The sequence below is a fragment of the Pelecanus crispus genome, chromosome 1 (assembly GCF_030463565.1).
Source record: "Pelecanus crispus isolate bPelCri1 chromosome 1, bPelCri1.pri, whole genome shotgun sequence".
NCBI lineage: Eukaryota > Metazoa > Chordata > Aves > Pelecaniformes > Pelecanidae > Pelecanus > Pelecanus crispus.
This window is the reverse complement of record NC_134643.1, coordinates 129,815,240-129,834,672: the sequence shown is the minus strand read 5'-3', so window position 1 is coordinate 129,834,672 and position 19,433 is coordinate 129,815,240. Positions and strand designations below refer to the sequence as shown.

Genomic DNA, 19,433 nt, shown 5'->3' with positions numbered 1-19,433 from the left:
GTCTCATTGAATAGATGGCTGTGAAAGAAAGTTTCCAAGAATATCCTTAACAAATTTGATGAGAAGTTCTGACAGTGACTTTGGTAATCCCTCAAAATCACAGTTCTGCCTTATGTTTTTTTTCTACCTACAATCTTATGCTGTATCTACTGCCATGTCTTTCACGCATTTACAGATAACATGCACCTGCATGAGAAAATGGCATAGTAGCAATATACTGTCAGCATGTTATTGCATAAAAAAGTGATAGAACAATTCTACAGGCATTTCTGTGAACACCTAAAATCTCTCTGTTATAGACATCTGGTTAAAAGCCTAAGAGTACCTTTCAGAAGAGTTTTAAATTCAGATAAGAGATACTACATAAAATAAAATTAACCTATCTTTATAGCACACCTGTCCCTAAAAAGATTCATATTCTATCATATTTAACCTAAACTTCTAACCCTTGGGGAAAGTGCAAAAGCAGTCAATATTTATAATTAAAGCTTGTATCCTCTAGAAATAGGATTTAATCTCTTTTCATCATTGCAAATGCACCCATTCTAGCCTCAGCATAGATGACAAAGGAAGGATTTAAGTGACTTATTATACAGTCATACAATCTAAAAGCTCAGAGTTCTCATGGTCTGTAGCAATCACAGACAGAATCTATAAATATAAAAATTAGAATGATGCATAAATATTAGCCAACCAGGAAAAAAAGGAAGTTGACTAACTTGACTAGCTTGTTTGTTTTTTAAGACTCCCTAAAGTAAACTTTGTTAGAAAATGCTGCTTACTGCCACAGAACTTTCAAGTAGCCCCAACCACTTAGGTGAGATGAATCTCACCCTGCAACTTGAGTTACTATAAAAATATATACACATATGATTGCGCAGAAAAGGTTGTAATTCCAGTGACACAAGTAGAAGACTCTTCTCCACAGTAATAGTAACAAAACCCGCACCAAACATGGTTCTGTGAGAAGACTGTGGTAACTGTGGATCCTACTGTAATTGCACATATGTGTGCAAATAAGCAGTGATATTCTGGGCCACGCACACAACCTTGTCTTTCTTGTATGCCCATAAGAGTACCTAAGAAGGGATGGCTGCAAGTATTCACAGTTCCCTTGGGGCTCACAACTCTGAAAAGTTGAAAACTATGGGCTCTCACTGTATTAAAAAAAAAAGAAGTCAGAATGCTTATGACAGTCTTCTGCAGTCAGTACTAGCACACAAAACGTTTTTATAGTTAGTGGAATGACTTCTTAAAGATGACACCAAATTGCTTCTAAGAAGATGGAGATGAACTGAGTAGCTTTCTGCCTACTGAGGCAGACCTATCATTGGTCAGTTAGACATACTTGATTTCTAAGGCAATCTTGGGATTAGTTCTTCACCCAGTGTGTAGTCAAAGTTATCGCAAGTATTTCCTGCAGGTTCTGTTACCTCATATATGCAGATGGCCATTCAGAAGTAATTCTCTCTTACAGCTGAATTCTCTCATGTAGTTCTCATACAGTACCCTTAATACCACCTGAAGTTGGTATGGACACTGGTTCATCAAGTTGCAAGTAGACAAAGCTTTGGTAAAATAGAGTGCTGTTATTACATCCTGGCATCTAGCTATTCTAATCTGAAACAGGTGGTTTGGCTAGAGAAACTGAAATTTACAGTTAGGTAGGAGTTGCTTACTTCTCCCCAGAAGAGAAGAGAATAAAAGATAATAAAAGAAATCGTTCCAATACTATTCCAAGAATTGTCTACATATCCTCCAATAGTAATATGTCTCCACCACAAAACACCCGGAAAGTTTGGTTTTCTGAGGCTCAGCAAACAAGGACGGTACAACTGACTTCCCCTCTTATGCAGCAGGCAGTACAGAGAATTACAAGCTTCTTTTCATCAGCAGTGATCTGCGACAGTGTATGACTAAAAAGAGTGTTCAGGTAAGAAGACTTAGATCTTGCTGAAAACACAGACTATATTCTGACTACAAAAACATTCTGAGAGAGGGTAAAAGAATTCTTTGTTTTATTTAATATTGAAGCTTACAAAGGCCCATTTAAGTCTTGGTCAGTCATAAACCCTCTTCTGAGTAATGAAAACTTGTTAGAGGAAGCCTGACCTTGTTTAAATACAAAACTATAAAACCATGACCTTTTTGCAAGTGTCCTGCAATTAGTATTCCAGGAAATGACTCTGCAGAAGACCTTATAACAACCATTATAATAACAGCATATTTTTATTAAAGAGACACTGGCAAAATCTAAACCCCTTAGATCTGCAGAACCATATAAAATTAAGTTCCTGACACCAACCATTCATTTTAATCCTGTTCATTCTTATAAACTACCCTAATTTGGATTGGCTTTTCAACTATTCTATATGTTGTATAAATAGGTAAGTAACTATGCCTTGAAGATACTACAGTGGTTTTTAAATGACTAACCAAAGCTTAGCTGGTATTTGCAATTTCTCTATATATCACAATTCAGTCCTTAGGCCAGTCAATCTACCATCAACACGAGCTGATTTCTCCCAACTTCATCTCTTGGCTGCTTTCTTGTGTGCAGCTGCTGGAAATGAAATTCAAAACCAATCCTGGCTCTCAAAGCACAGGCATTTCAGAAAGTAGGATTTACATTTCACTTTGTTCATGAAGAGGTCTGAGGCTAGGACATACAGCAAGGACAGAAGAAAAACCACCAGAAATTGTTAGATTTTAGAGAGATCAAATATTAGAATCACGAAATGAAGTCATGGATACAATCTCATAAAAAACAAGCATGGGCATCATTATAAAGTGCAGTTATTTTCAGCAAAAAGGATCTTCTAAATACTGTGAGATTCTGATAGAGCACACCTGGTGAAGTGACAATGAGGTAATTTTTACAAACTCTGTAACGTGAGATTCAAGTTTCATGGATTTTATTTTTATTTTTCACATATGACAAATAAAACAAGATTCCGCTTTAAGACTCCAGTGACACTTACACCTTTAAATGACCTCCAGTAGTTTTGTTATGCTGGCATCTCATTACGATACCGTTAAAGACATAAATGGTTAACACATTAGGTAAATAAACACTATATCAAAATGCTGTGGAAATGAAGGGGTGTCTGTCAGCTGAGGTTTTAAAATCCTAATCACATACACATTTAAAACTGTTCACTTTAGCCAAACATGAAAGTCTAGGCTCAATATCAGCATAATTATAAAATACTATGCCCACCTTATATACAAGGCCAGGTTTGCCTTAGCAGCAGTGGACAAGAGCTAAAAATGTATAAGAAAGAACACCTCTGTTTCCTGTTGGTCCTGTAAAGAAAACACTAAACATATGCTGTTTCCATTAAAGGTGAGAAAAGAATCTTTTACAGAGACAGGACCTTTCCACTACTTGTGCTGATATAACGTCTTGGATTAAGAGAAAGCCAGCTGAGGACCACATTAAACTACATCTGCAAGAATCATGAGAGTTCAGATGCCTCTAACCTCACACAGTAATTTGTTGCTCTTTGCTCTTCACTATATTCCAGAGCAACTATCTCTGTAAGGACAGATGGCAGCCAACACATATGTGTATATATGCCTATAATAGTTTAAAATAAGGTGGGAGATACATGTTTCACATACATACACCACAGCGTAATTAAAACAAAAGGCAAGTAAGGACTCTACCCTCCTCAGATTTGAGCTATATCATGTTTAATCACTTTTTCCTTCTTGCACAGAAACCAAACAGCCAAGTTTAGACACGCTCTAAATTTACAAGTAAGCTCCTACCTGCATGCAGTTCTGCAAATGCTACTGGGAAGATATTAAGACAGTAATAATATATATACACACACACTATATATTTTTTTTATATATATATATCAACCAGGAAGAGTCCAGGGAGAGAACTAGAAAGATGGAGGTTCATAGAGACTACAGTGAAACTGCAGAAAGAAGGCAGTTGGTGTGATGGAAGGGTATTGGGATTTACAACTAAATTAAAGAAGGTAAAAACACCTATGGAATACAAGAAGGGAAAGAAAGGCATGTAAAAGTCAGAGAAGAAAAGCCAGGGAAATAGGTGCATGAGAGAAAAACAGGGAGAAAGAGTAAAAGACCAAACAAAGAAAAAAGAAAGGGAAAAAAAAAAAGAGAAATGAGATAAAGTGCTCCCAAACACAATCAAGAACATAGAGGATAGTACTATATATGAAAATACAAAAAAGCAGGGGGCGAGGGGGAGAGAGGGAAGGAAGGGAGGGGGGAGAGAAACTGATGCTTGATTTTGAAGATAGTCTTCATTTTACTCCGCATGCACAGGGGCACTGTGTGTATGCGTGTCTCCAGCTTTCTCCTGTCTCCATACTTGGGACCTTTACACAAAGTTTGCCAATTCCTTTTCCCAATTATCTCTCACTATAAAACTAGCCACAAATATGACAGGAGGCAGTCTAGTGTGGTAGTAAAGAAATATGTAGTGAGAAGGTATTGTTTTTCATACCAGATGCACAGCTTACAAATAGTACACTCACAGTCAACTAAACAAATAACTATTTAACAGATGAATGCCCTTCACTATTACTTCCTTAGATACTTTCTTTCTCATTGCAAAAATATATGGAAACCCTCTTCTGACCAGTGCAAGGGCAGCACATCCTAACAGTCAGTAATTTTACTGAAGAAAGTCTCGATGTACAAACAAAACCCCCAAATCAGTGGCAGAGGCTCTGTACAAGGTTTCTTTTTTCCCCCTACAACTGTATGAAAATAATACTGTTGCAAAACTTTTATATAAAAATCCACTGAGTTCTCACTCTCACATTATTGGACTGGCATTCTGAGATGGGGAAATAGGAGGACAAGGAACAACATCCCCCACAACCTATAAGGTCAAAAGAATGAACCAAACAACAACAAAGACAACAAAATATCCATGACTTTGATCAGAAAGGGAGACATGGACATATGTCTTGCTGCCCTGACCTAGGACGGAAGAACTGTTAGCCTACAAACCTTAAAATGCTCCAGGAAAAAAACAACTTTTTATAGCCTGTATTTTGAGATGCTGAATTTGTTGGTTTTGAAATGGTTGTGGTTTGTGTCAAAGGGTCTACAATTTCACACCTTGTCCTTTGTCTAGTCTAGTCTGCAGGTTTTAGAAGTGCTTGTGGTTTCAGTCTCTCACGAAGTGTGCAGCTAACTTGCAGCAGAACCACTTCCCTACGTGTCAATAATATTCCTTCACCAAGGAGACACATATCAGGTAGTTATTTAAATCAGGTGTATGCATACACACAACGCATATGCATATATCATGTATCACATCAACACAGAATGACCAAGAAAGTTCATGCAAGGGTATAGCAAGAAAATAGTATATGACTAATACTACAGTACATGTTTAGTGTTAGGAGAGAAAAGCCCATTAGACCTTGAAAACAATTTTGGAACTAAAATGCAAAACCAAACCATTTTATCTTTTATTAATTTAATGAAAATTAAATTTTATTTCCGTTGTGTCGCAAATATTGAAAACAAAAAACCAGGTAATTTTAATACTGCCTCTAAACTAGAATCTTCAGAATTCCCTGGAAATCATAGTACTTCCGGATAATTATACTTTCAAAGTTATAGACAGATTTAGTCAAAAGCATACAGGCTATTTTTCTTGAACAGGCAGTATTAAAACTGGAAATAGGAAAGAGAAGAGAAGAGAGCTGATTTTTAAACATGCAAAAACACACGCCATAGCTGAATGATATGCCTTTAAAGGAAAACAAAGGGATACCTACTTTCTGCTGCTAGAAGTCCTAGTAGCAAGGCAGCATTTGGACAAACAACAAACAGTATGAAGATTTCAGAACAAGCGATTTATAAAGCTGCAACCTAGCACACTAGTTTAGCCACAAAATAATATGAACAAACTGACAAGTCCCCCCCGCCTCCCCCCTGCTTTTTTTTTAAATATCATTTCTATGTGTGAAGCAAATGGGACTTGTGGACTGGGATGGGAGGAAAACAAACACTTGGCATTGGGAAGGTAACACATGTACGCAGTGTTAGGTGTCTATAATACCAGACTTTTTCCAATGTTGGTTAAACTATTTTAAAAAACTCAGGGACAAAAAATGATTTCAACTAAGAGTATTATAAGAGGTGAGCTGACAAACTATTCCAGTATACTGCAGATGAAGTGTAACATCATAATCAATGTACTTATATTTACTAACTAGAATTTAGCAATATTATATGGAAATCATCTTTTTTGTGTAACTTTCAGTAAGAACCATTATGAGAACCATTTAGAAATACATCCACTTTTTAAATGATTTTAATTAACAGTGACTTTATATACTTAAAAGTTTTTGTATTTAAACATACCAGAACAAAGATTAAATAGCTGAAAAATCACGAAGATAATAATGGAGTATTGCAAACACTCAAACTCATGATTTCAAAACTGATAGTTATACCTGTAATATTAGGTAAGGAATTAATAACAGTAAATTATAAGGTGACTGTAATTTTTTTTTCCAAGCGCTCATACTTAAAAATGTTACAGAAGACCCTTTGCAAATATTTAAAAAATCAGTGGTATTTTTTGCATAACAACAGTATTTTTTTTTTCTTCCTCATGTCGATGAGACTGATCATTTTGAAGATATGAGCTTATATTGCCCATATTTCATGGAATCTAAATCCCACGAAACTACTAACCACTCACTAATTTCTGAGTTAAGATAGTTCCATCTAAGTTGGAAACAGCGATCTTACAACTTGGTCATACATTTGCTGTTTGATCCCGCTCTGATGAAAGACTATCAGATTTAGCTTTTACCTATTATTATTACTTCCAAATTTGAAAATCAAGATCTCGTCCTGTTAACATTTTCTCATTTGATATGACTGTATAGATTCTCACAAGGTAAAAAAGAATGAAAATTTCAATTTACATACAGCAATCCTGAGAGAAAATATCAAAATGCATTTATAAAAATGCCATATGTAATTTGTGCCTTGCCATTTGAGAAAAAAAAGCTAGAAATGCTGATGTAGACTTAACCTGCCTGCTTTCTGTGCAATGCAAAAGCATTGCTTCTACGTTCATCACCTTACACTGTTACCACAGAGCTCAGAAGGCACAGACATGTTCAGGAAGTACTGCAAACAGTGCTGTTTGTTAGCCTAGGCTAAATAAGTGCATTTGGTCAGTCAGCCTGTTACAAAACACGCTGCTGTACTTTCTCTGTGGTTCAACTGAAACACAGCATCATAAAATGCCTTACAGGAATTTAGAACTGTTTGCAGCAAAAAGCTGCTCTGAAACTTGTTAGCCACATTTCAGAATATGAGCACTATAAACCAAGCAATTCAAGCAGGCATTATAGAGGAAAGTCCTTTAACCAAAAGGTAAGACTTGCTTTAATCTAAAAATCAGTTACGCAGTTTTCCAAAGACTATGGACTATTCACTGGCTTAACTCTAACACTGACTCAGTAGTTCTGAAAATGTGGCTACAAAAAGGTTTTTGGAAATACAAAGCTACAAAAAGCTGTTCAATTTATTGGCTTTTCTAACCGTCAGCCTAAAAACCTAAACATCCTGAATCTACTTAAAACTCCAAAGTAAACTAAACAGTCTTCCTGAATCCAGCTTCACGAGTCAAAATGTCAAACAATTCCACAGCCTTTCCTTGGGCTGCTGCTGAATGGGGGGCTGAAGAAGCAAAAGGAGGAAAACCAAAAGGCTTTACACTGGTGATGTTCATTCTTCAGCCTGAGCCATTGGTATCTAAACACTTGAAAATGATACCTCTGTACTTTCCAGTAGGGGACAAATGGTCAGCATATGACACAAGCAGAGGAAATCCTCTGTCTTGATCTAGTGTGCAACCAGGCGATAGGAGAGCCAGGGAAGGTGGGGGGAAAGGGAGGGAGTAGGATGGGGAAGGGCAGCAGAGAGCAAACTGATTGTGAATTTCTCTAGCATCTAATTCATTTCATGGTCCACTTCAGATACTCTCTACTGGGCCAATTTTTCTCATGTGCCAGACTTAGCCTTTAAGGCTGCTGATTGCTAACTTCTGATTTATATTTGTATTGTATATATATATTATTTATATTAAAAATATCCAAAACATTCACTGCCTTGGCAAATTGACATTTTTACAATGTCTTGAAGACAGGCAACCTGAAAGTCAAATGGTTTACATTCTAGCAAAAAACATTTGCAAGATGCTTGTCATTTCAGCTGTTCAGTGGCTTTACTAAAGAAGTTAGTGAAGACAGCCTATCAGCAGTAAAGTACTATTATTGTTTAATAAATATTTACCTAATTTTTCAAAATGTTTTAAAAGCCTTTATCTTACTCTCAAAAATTCAGCAAGACTGACTTCTGCCATGTTACCAGCAGAATGACAGTGGCATTGAGTTAAGTCCTCCAGAGGATAGTTACTGATGAAAGAGGAAATAGATCACCCGGAACAAGCTGTGGGAACCAAGAATTATTGACAAACTCTGCATGAATGAAAGGAAGATGTGTACAGAAAAAGACCTGGTTGACTTTAAATGAAATTTATCGGTGTTTATTCCCTTCTAATTTAGTTCTGCAATTTGCTGACCCCATTGGAAAGCTCTCTGACAAGAATATCCTTTATGATTCTGCATCTAAGAAAGTTATCTGACTTGCTGCCCGTAGTGCCTTCATATCCCAGGCTATTACTCCGATAGTATGGGAAGATGCTCAAAGGGTCCAGCAACCCCAGGTTCACTGAATTCTGAGGAAGAACAGCTCTAGATTAATCTGGAAAAACAGTAGAACTGAAATATTCTTTTTCTGTGTTTAGAAAGACCTGGAGGAGGACAGGATATACAATTTGCATAACCTAATAAGCATTTATGTTTCTGCATCCTTATCTCAGTAGGAGTTCCACATTTGCCCGTTTCTGACAAATCATTTAATTTTAATGGTAAGCTTCATGAAATTTTATGGGAGGATTAAATAGGCAGCAACATTTAAAATATTCAACACTCTTCCTTAGAGTTTATGATCTGGAATAACATTATGAGATGTTAGGAAGGAAACTTAAATAACCTTAAGATAGTCAAGTTTGTACTGCAATTCAAGAGTTTTATGTCTAATTTCTATAAACTAGTTCAGTTTAGAATCATCACAAGAGCCTATCTTAACAAGCTAGAAATATTTGAAAACTTTATTAGTGTACTTCTGAAGAGGAAACAAAATAGATTTCCGTATCTAGCAATTTCAGAAGCTGAAAGTTGCAGTATCTTTTCTTGCAAGCTTCAGTGTTTATCCTGAGATATTAAAAATTTTATCAGCCAATGTAGTTAGTCAGGGAAACATCATGAAAACTACCCACTTAGTACGGTTTCCTGATGACTGTGATCTCCCATCAGTGAGATCAACAATGTTATTTTAAAGAATAACTACGCTTTCCTGAGAAATCCAAGCTATTGTTTCAGTTATTTCAGAGATGAACACAAGATAACAGTGGATCCAGCACAGATATTCTGTAGAATTTACATGTGTACTGGCTTAATGTATTCTGTGAACAGAAAAAATAGAACTTGTACCTTTGCTGTATACTGATATCTGCAATTACATCATCCTATGAGGAAGACACATGTCCTGTTGATGTGAGACTGAAACTGGAAAGAGGAACTGCAGTTTTTAGACTAGGAAAGTTGCCGCTGCCAATTATGTTGGTGGCCTATTTGTTTTATTGAAATGGGGGAAGTAGCTGGAAACAAAAATTAAAGCACTGCAAGTAATTCTGGGTGAAGTAAAACCAACTTACTCTTTCTTTAAAAGATACATGGATCCTTACTTACAAGTACATCAAGTATTCAAAGCTTGCTGCCTGAAGTTAAGCCATGAGGCTGTGATTACCCATCTGTGATAAATGATCCGAGATTCCCATTCACTTCTATGGAAATTATGAGCAGTGTGCATCTCTAAGGACGAAGCAATCTTTTAATTTAAGTACTCAAACTTGAATTCCAAGAAGTGAAATTTAAGACTTCCAACAAAAAAAATTTGCCCCCAATTCCTGTATTAATGACACTGAAATAACTTCTAAAAATTACTTGCTCATATGAAAGAGCAGAAAAGGAACACTTAACATATGCAGTCAATAAGTAATTTTTTCACCTATAAAAATATTGGGAAAGAGAATTATCACACAGCAGTTCAGCACATGTAACTAAGTTCCTGAAATGTCTTCTAGTAAAGTCAGTGTATAGCTACAATATTCTGCCAGTACTATTTAGTTGTTTAGAAAAACAGAAGAGAGAGTCCTATTGGCCTTAGATTTTTCTTTCAAGTTCATTTAACTTGATCCTAAATCCTAATTTTAGGTCAGACAGATCTACCCAGACTTTTGCACTTTTGCAAATGGTGTAAGTAATGTTATGTCAAAATTAAGATACATAACTATGATAGGACTGTGTTAGTATAGGGTCTGCAAGGTTATTTAAACTCCTGAATATGGGCCGAGGACAAAAGGACTGCTTGGAATAAGATCACAGGCCTGCCCAAGTCCTAGCTACGTGCTTACAGTGCAGCAAAGGTATTATCTTCCCCTTTGAAGTATGCTGGGAGGTCCTTGAAGTACATGTATCGCCTCTCTCTGAAGATTTGGGGGTCTGGGTTATAGTATCAGAAATACTGTCCCACCTGCTTTAAAGAGCATATGTCTTATTAAGACATATAAGCATATATGTCTTAATCATACTGTTCTCTAAAACAGGAGGTCAAGAAAATCTGGTACACAATGGTTTCTTTTTATAAATAACTATTAGTAAGATACGAGAACCTTGCTCCTGCCTAAGAATTCAAGACAAAATTTCAATAGACTTTTACACTCAAGTAATATAAAGAGAAATACGAGGTCATAGCCCTATTTGTAATTAAATGTACATACAACAAATAAAAAAAATCAGACAGAATTCCTATAGAAACTTACAACTGTGCAGCGATTTTATCTTCATTTCTCCAGTCACTAACACCATTATGACTGAAAATTATTTATGCTTTCACATTTAAACATCAACTTAATATGCAACTTTATGAAATTATGAGAAATTAGTAAATATTTGGTACTTCAGTCAGTATAGTATTAAGACAGGTTGACTGCAGTAAATATACTTTCAGTTAAAATACCTGAGGAGGTGGGGTCTTCAGAGAAGTCTGGCAGCTCTTCAGGAGGGTCGCCATAGAAGGAGTTGAATTTGTGGCTTGACACAGCTGCTAGTACTGCCCCCTGAATAAAAATAGCCACAAAGTCTAAATTACACAAAGAAGGATAATAAAACATTTCCAGACACCCTGGATCACTCAGTCTCCTGAGGTCTCTTGTGTGTTGACCTTCTCACTGGAGAGTAAATAAATTGTATAGTCTTCAGCTCTGCTTCACTGTTACCAGTGACCATATCTAACAGAACAGCTGGTCATACACTACTCTAATAAACAGTAAATATATTCTTTGCGAGGGGATTCATGGGAACAGTTCTTTATGGGAAAACATTTAAAAATTAAGTGTGAGGCATAAATTCCCATAGTACAATGTAAACAAAATAACTAATTTTTTTCTCTTTCTCTCTTACCTAGACTGGGTGGCTTAGCAAGTATAAAAAATCACTCTTTAAAGCAACACAATATATTGTTATTTGAGAAATTGTCAGAATCTGACACTGACAACACTAGGTTGTTTGACATCCATAATATATATCTATATGGAAATGTAATAATCTCAGACTCCCAGAATGAGTGTTACATGGGAAGTTACAAAGCCAGAAAAATGATTATCTGCTCTGACATATATTTACGTGTTCAAGTAAATTACAGTTTAACCACTCAGGTTTTAATATCTTACAGTTGTGGCAGTAGGCAAAATGGGCAACAGATAATTTCAGGAAACGTTCTGCAGAACAGTGCTTTGGATAAAATGGTAGAAAACAAATAGCACAGGTATAAAAGCTCTCAGGAGACTAATATAGTGGCCTCCCCAGGAAGAAATCTGGGAAAGACCTGAAACTGCATCTAGAGCAGGAAAACAGGTCATATTCTACAATGTACAAGCTACCATTTTAATGAAAGCATTACCTGGACATACAAACCACCTAAGAGAAAGTGCTGTTTATCATGAACTATGGCAACTGTTGCATCCTAATCATCAGTTGTTTTTGCAGCTACATTAAACTTTTGCAAAGCAGCAACTCAGCATGTATATTTGATTCTGTGTTTTATTACAAATTATAAAAAAACCTCATGAATTGTAATGCTGCATGTTTCTGTTAAAATTTTCTTAGCCTTTCAGTGAATTTAAAAATGTTTCTGTTAAACTTTCCAAGATAGGAACGAAGGGAAACCATGCTGTTTTGGGCCAAAATGTTAACATTCTTTTCAATATGGCTGAGAAATAATCCTGTGTATAGTTAAATATAAAGGGGATAAACTGAAGAATACATCTTTGCTCTTCTTGAAAAAAGACATTAAAACATTATTATGTTCCTTTTATAATAAACATAACACAGTAATAACAGAAGCCATTGTACTATCCTCTCCAATAATTCATACTACACAGAATTACTGAATTAATTTAAGATGAAGACCTCATACACACCTCATACACACCAGACAATTTGTGCTGAAATTTAGTTTGAAAACTATGCACTAAGAAAGAAAGGACGAACACCCTTAAGAAGACATCATTGCAATAAACAACTGTGTAGGCCTGTTTCAACTTATTATTTTATTGCTGACTTCAGAGCACAGATTTCTCCTAGCACTTTTAAAATAAATAAAGTATCACACAAAATTCAAGTTATGTAATTATATTGTTTTAACACTACATTCATTTTACCTTTAGTTTTCGTCTTGCATTGAATTTTCTCAATTGTTCTACTGTTTCTGGAAGATGAATCTTGTATGCATAGCGATCTCTCTCCTTAAGAAACCCCACAAAAAACAAAACAAAAGAAACATGAAATACAAGCTCTTAATAGTCTCTTGACATTAAGAAACTAGGCAAGAAATGTACCAGCTGGTAAGTATCCTAAGGAGAATAAGGATTTGTTGCAACTTAAGGAAAACTTCAGGAAGCTGAGAGGGATTAAAATATTTTGAAAGAATTCTTAACTTGGGCCTGGGATATTTTCTTTTTGTAATTTCGTTTCCCACTTTGTACTAAGACCCTAGCCTTTTGTTTTACTGTTGTGTTGTTAGTCAGTCTGTGGCTAGTGTTGAACTTGGAAGCTGGCAAGCACAAAGTAGTTCCGCTTCTTGGGCACAATCCCAGTAGAAGCAACGTATTCAAGCATTCTTTTAAGGGGTGCTTGATACTTCGGGTAATCTTGGGAGATGGGGTACATGTCCAACAGAGCAGGAAGTGCCAGCTCGATGGCTGGTGACAGCAGGTGCTAGCTTACAGGAAGAATTCTCCATTGTAGGTGCAGACAAAAAATTTGGCCATGAACAGCAGACATCGGGGGCAGAACTTGCAGCAGTTGACTACTTTCTTCCCCTGCCCCAAATCATCACAGAAGCTACATACACTTATTAATTTAATGCAAATGTTTATCACATGCATCTCCTGAATCAGAGTGAAATCACTGGCAGAAGTAACTCAGTCTCTCTATGGCACTAAAGGTGTCTCTGTCTCATGCTGTATTTGGCTGCTATCTGTAAATGGTTTAGAAGAAAATTCCGAGTCATCAGGAAAGGCACTTTATCATAGGCAAAAATAAGAGAGGACTGACTAACAGAATGCTGGCCTAAGCTTGGAAACAAAGTTGTCTCAAGCTAAGTCTTCTCTCTCCTTGCTTGTCTTTCAACAACAAGATGAGAAAGAGGCCACAGACATCAAAAGTGCTATGCTACCTATAGGCAGAACTTGCAGGTTTGCATTACAGAATTATCTTTTTAAAAAGCCTAATCAGCTTAGTTGCTCAAACAACAAAAATGGCAAGGTTTTCTGCCAAAATAACCCTCACCAAACCCTTGCCTTGGCATCTAGATGTGGGTAAGCTCGCAAAGTGAGGAAGAAGTCAAATTATAAGCAGGTAAAACCAGATCACCTGTGTTTACCACAGACTCAATCACTGGAGTAAGATCATTTGGGATTCCCAAACATGGTGCCCATTCCTATGCTCTTTGAAATATTTGATGCACTATGTATGCCCCAGATGAACGGACAGAAATTTGGTTCCTTTTGAGTGGAAAGGTTTGAATCCGCAGTTTCCCAATATTCAGAAAAGTGCCTTGACCACTGTTATTCTCGAGAGGCACACACTCCTATAAACTAGACCATTCTGCAGCTTGGAATACAAGAGTCAGAGCCAGAAAGAGAGCAGAGAAGTGGAAGAATAACTCCATTCACTAGTAGTTAGACCATTTACTTGGAGGGAGAAGAACATACAAGCCTGTACTTCCCAGGTTCTTTTTTTGTGGTTTTTGTTTCCTGTCAATATTTGTCTAATGTAGAACATATAAACAGTCCAGGAGCAGACACCAGAATAGCACCCTTTCCAAATAAGTGCCCTGTTTAAGTTAATGATATTATGACTCTCTCTACCCTGGGCCCACACTATAGAAAAGAAATAGAGGATAACAAAGAAAAATCGTTAATTCATCAGTTTCTGCCAAAGAAAACACAATGCTCCGAACCAGTACTTGCCACCTTTTAAATCTGCAACACACCCATCATTCTCCAACTCCAACGTTTAGCACAGCCTATTAATGGGACTGCTGAGAAGCTAGGTGTATATTCTCCTGCTCCTGTTGTTAACCTTCAGTGTCCAGCAGCTACTCTTCCACTGGCTCAAACTGTGTTGTAAATTCTGCCACCACGGAAAAATAATTTGATTATCAGATGCCATATAATTTTATGTAGTTACAGTGGCCTTTGAGCAACACACCGCTACATACTTCCTTCACTCTGGTGGGATATTTCAGGAATCTAAGAAAGCAGCACAGTTAAGTAGCATAATGTACTGCAATAAACTGCATGGCTACATGCATAATAGGAAAGACGTCTAGATATGACTGAGCAAAGAACAGATCAGAAAGTACTCCTCTGGAGTTTGAGCCACAGAAAGACACATGAATACCTTCTTCAAGCTTTATTCTATGCAGCCCTACCCCCTATATTCTGATGCTGCCGAAGATGCCTAAGGGAGTTTGCTCTTTGTGTTAAGCAAGAGTTCAAGCCTGGCAATAATGAAAATCTCAGGCCCTAATCCTACAACGCATTTAAAGCATATTATCATGCATTTTGTACAATGTCACATCTACTTTGAAAACTTCAAAGAAACATAGAAACTGGTATGTAAACAGCTGCTTTTACTACCTTTAACCAGGGATGATTCAGTGCTTCATATACTGTTATCCTTTCTGCTGGATCCAGCATAAGCATGCGGCGTACCAGATCTTTGGCACTTTCGGAAATATGGCTCCATTGCCTAGGATTCATCTGATTACAAGCAACAAAAAAAGAAATTAAATTAGTAATAAGAAGATAGAAAAGAACCTACTTTTTATGTAAAGTAATTGCAGGGATTTAACAGTGGTTGGCACTTGTAAACATTTTATCATAATAAATGTAAAAGGAAGTTTCTAAATTTTTTAATAACTTAAGAAATTGTACATTAGTTGCTATTGAAATGCTGTAAAAAATTGAAAACAGTGAGCACTGTATCACATAAAAGCTGACATATCCTCCGTATTATGTTATAATCACAATATAATTTTTTACCTATGCCACATTTTGTTCAGATAAAAGTGACCCTTCACTAGAAAAAGAAAAAATAATTAGCTTTTGTCTGACAGTTAACTATGCCTGTGATAAATGCAGAAATTAAATCTACTTCTGAAATCAATATAAGGAATGGGATGACAGTCTATCCATATCGACCCACGATTTCATGCCAGTGATGCTGAGTAAGAAGCATTAGCCTGTTGTGAACTACTCTGGTCCTGTTCCACAGGTATCATGGACTATGGCTCTTCCTAATAAATTCCTTTCAACTTTACAACAGTTAAGCATCTTTAGCCATGCAGGTAGGAAAGCATACTAACATGCAATCAACAATACAAGGAATTGCAACGCTTTTTAGAGCAGAAATGTATCTTTAGGAGATAACAAGGTGAAGGATGATTTAGAATATGTTTTCATCTTGTGCATATGCAGGTTTGTGTCCAACTAGTCACGATGATGGACACCCAATAAAACCGTACTAAAGTAAGAAAATTCTTTCTGTGATAAAGGATTCTATCCTTAAGCTATTTCTAGAATTTCTTTAAGTTTATTTAGATGGTGAACTGCTAATTTTACAAGGTACTAAATGAAAATTCAAAATTATGATCAGACTCTTTTCAATGTTATAATCTGCTCATTTAAAGACGTCTATTTAATTTAAAATTGGTCTTTACGAAAAATGATCGCTTTAAATTGGAGCACTCGGGAACATTATCTGGCTATGAAATGCACATTTACAGTTGTGATTTGTCATTTCTATTTCAGCTCTAATGAAATGAAGGTAATTGCAAATTTGCAGCATGACTGTTTTGAAATCCTTATACTATTTTCACTGAATAGACATATTATTGTGGAAACAGGAACAGAGAAGGAACTGAGAAGACACAATGTGCTGGCCACGACTTTTTTTAAACAAAGAAAAGTTAACTTGTACGCTTCCAGAAGGTTTTAGCTGCTTAAGAGATTCCATAAAGAAAGCTTCCATAAAGTGAAACTGGAATGTCTACCAGTCTATGCAATCCCAAAACTAGTGCCATGAAGAAATCCTGCTGTTTCTAGGAATACAAAGTTTAAAGAACAAAAAATGTGCTCCTGACCAAGTGCAGTACTACTGCTGTCACTTACAAATTTAGCAGACTACTGTTAGGTTCATATAATAAAATACTTCCTAAACCATATTACAGACTATCAGACAGTTTTAGGTGTTTCCACTCTTAATTCACTAATACACAGCTCATGTATGACCTTGGTTGCAAAGTAGGGCAAAACTGATCTTTGACAAAAACGCAAAAATAGTGAAGTCGAAGCTTTAAATTTGCCTCCATAATGGCTCTAGGATGCTTATGTTGTGAAACATGCTTATCTTGCACACACACCGATTTGCTTTCAGTTGCAAGTGGCTCCTCTTGAATCATCAGCTGCACTTTACTACATACTGCACTAAAAAGGAAAATGCGTAACTACACTTTTACGGTAACATACATTTTGTTTCAAAGCCTAAGGTAACATACAGTATGTTATACTTCACAGCTAAACCTTATGTAATCCTACCGAGTTCAATGTACAATTAGGGTCTAGTTGTTGCACCCATTTATTATTTCATCTGAGTAAATATTTCCATATTCTAATTCCTAACACTGATACAAAACACAGCAGGAACAAGATAGACTGGAGAGAAAAAATAATCTCTCTTCCTGTGTAACACAGATTTCTATAAGCTTCAAATTTAAATCAGGCTAAATACAAAAATCAACTTCCAGAAATGTTACCAGCAGAGCTCATCTCACTGGAAAAGGACTCAGGTATACTGTCATTTACCTTGTATTTTCCTTTAATAATGCCTTCAAATAATCTTTCCTTGGTTCCATAAAATGGCAGACAACCGCTTAGCAGGATAAAAAGGATCACGCCACATCCCCAAACATCTACAGGCTTCCCATAAGGTTCCCTTTTTACCACTTCTGGGGCCATAAAATGAGGTGTTCCTACACGTCCTAAATAGAAATAAAAAGAAAATTGAGTCAAAATGATACGTGTCAAACATGGAAATGAAGAATATCACTGCATTAAATTAAAACAGTTTTAATAAGTTTTGTTCATGGGTTAAACTTTTAATACAATTCTTTTTTCCTTAAGTTTAGTATTTATTAAATATATCCAGTGAGACAAATTAGTAGTTTCCCTTTTGCTTGATTTATAAACTGAGGAACATTCTGTCCCACTCTGCAGACTGTGAAACAAGACTTATATAAGAGCACTAAGATTCTTCAGTGAAACATGCCATATAAAAGTAAAAATATCAGTTTGTACAACCTTTGAAACAGGAATTATTTATCCAGAGAGCATGTACAAAGATATTGTAGAGTTCTAGTCTACAGTGCTTACTTGAAAAAGCCACCTCTAACTGGCAAGGGCATAGTTTGGTCTGATGCTCTGCCTAAACCTTAGCCAGTCTACTGAAACTGCCAACAATAATGCAAAATGCTGGCAAATGTGCTCATTTACTTGAAGCAGGCAATCTCTTACCAGAGATAAAAAGATAATGCTAATTTTTTTCATGGAGTGCTTTCAATGAGTGCCACACAGTAATGGTTCTGGGACAGTATTGATTTTGGATTGGTAATGAACGTACACCCACAGAAACAAAACATATTTAGTACCAACTAATCTTTTGAGTGGGTAAACTGATTAGAATGACTTCATTCAATTTCTGTGTAACACATTAAGCCAAATAAAAGCAACAAACATTTTACCTCTCCCTGTAAATTTTTCCCATTGTAAAGAGGTTTGTTTCCACTGCAAAGGATTTGCAAGAATTAAGCTTTGAATGCTCAGGGCATCACTGACACTTACAAATACTTGTAGTCTTTGGATATCCTGGTTCCACCAAGTACCACCAGAAGAAAAAAACCCACAACTGTAGCAAACTGTTACCACTTGTACCACCTTCATAAATTATTCTTGCTCAATGATACTACAGTGGACTTCAGGGGCTCCATTCAAGGCTTGCAGCACCTTTGTGCTGGCTAGGGTAGTTTACAACGCAGCCTAGAGAATCGGAGGTGTTTGCATGGCATGTATTTAATTCAGTCTTGTCTTGTAAAGAGACTCTTGTTAGACTAGCCTATCCTGCACACCATTTGAATGTGTGTTAGCTAACTCACAGCACTGGTAACAAACACCTAGGAGACTATCTGGCACTAGCTTACTCAGTAAAGACCATCCTTTGTTTATACCACATAATGCAGGAATACGATCTAACCATGCTCTGTTACCTAGTCCCCACTCACTCTTTTTTGCATCTACAAGGATTAAAAAATTGACAGAAAGATGGTAGCTTTTGCACCATACTATTCTTAAGGAGAAACACCACCATTGTCAAACTTCTTCATCTGGCTTTGTGTTAAACCTTTTCATTCCCAGTTTATGAGGCAATCCCTCTGCCAAACAAATGTTAGGAATGTGCCTGTGACAAAGGAACGTTACCTCACCACTAAGCTAGGTCGGCATCTTAAAAAGTCCCTGCAGTCTAGGCTGACATGATAGCAAAGGGGCAGTTCCTTCTCGGGCTAAAAAAGAGTAAAATAGCAAGATGCTGCAAGTCCAGCTCATCCCTCATATCACTGGGGGAAGAGGAAGGATATTTACTCTGGACAGAGAAAGACAGATGGAC

The 19,433-nt window shown here is 36.5% G+C and overlaps 1 protein-coding gene across 5 annotated transcripts in view; it reads right to left on the bottom strand.

Moving 5' to 3' along the window:
* CASK (calcium/calmodulin dependent serine protein kinase) overlaps nucleotides 1-19,433 on the bottom strand; it is a 233,173-nt gene that overhangs the window by 67,193 nt on the left and 146,547 nt on the right. For 3 of the 5 annotated variants that reach the window (XM_075714072.1, XM_075714083.1, XM_075714103.1), the window contains exons 7-11: nucleotides 17,579-17,754; nucleotides 15,353-15,475; nucleotides 12,869-12,952; nucleotides 11,167-11,266; nucleotides 5,778-5,795 (exon numbers count right to left, since the gene is read on the bottom strand). In XM_075714072.1, coding sequence (XP_075570187.1) covers nucleotides 5,778-5,795; nucleotides 11,167-11,266; nucleotides 12,869-12,952; nucleotides 15,353-15,475; nucleotides 17,579-17,754 — 501 coding nt within the window. The remainder of the gene's footprint in view (nucleotides 1-5,777; nucleotides 5,796-11,166; nucleotides 11,267-12,868; nucleotides 12,953-15,352; nucleotides 15,476-17,578; nucleotides 17,755-19,433) is intronic. The other 2 variants (XM_075714064.1, XM_075714094.1) reach the window with 1 other exon arrangement.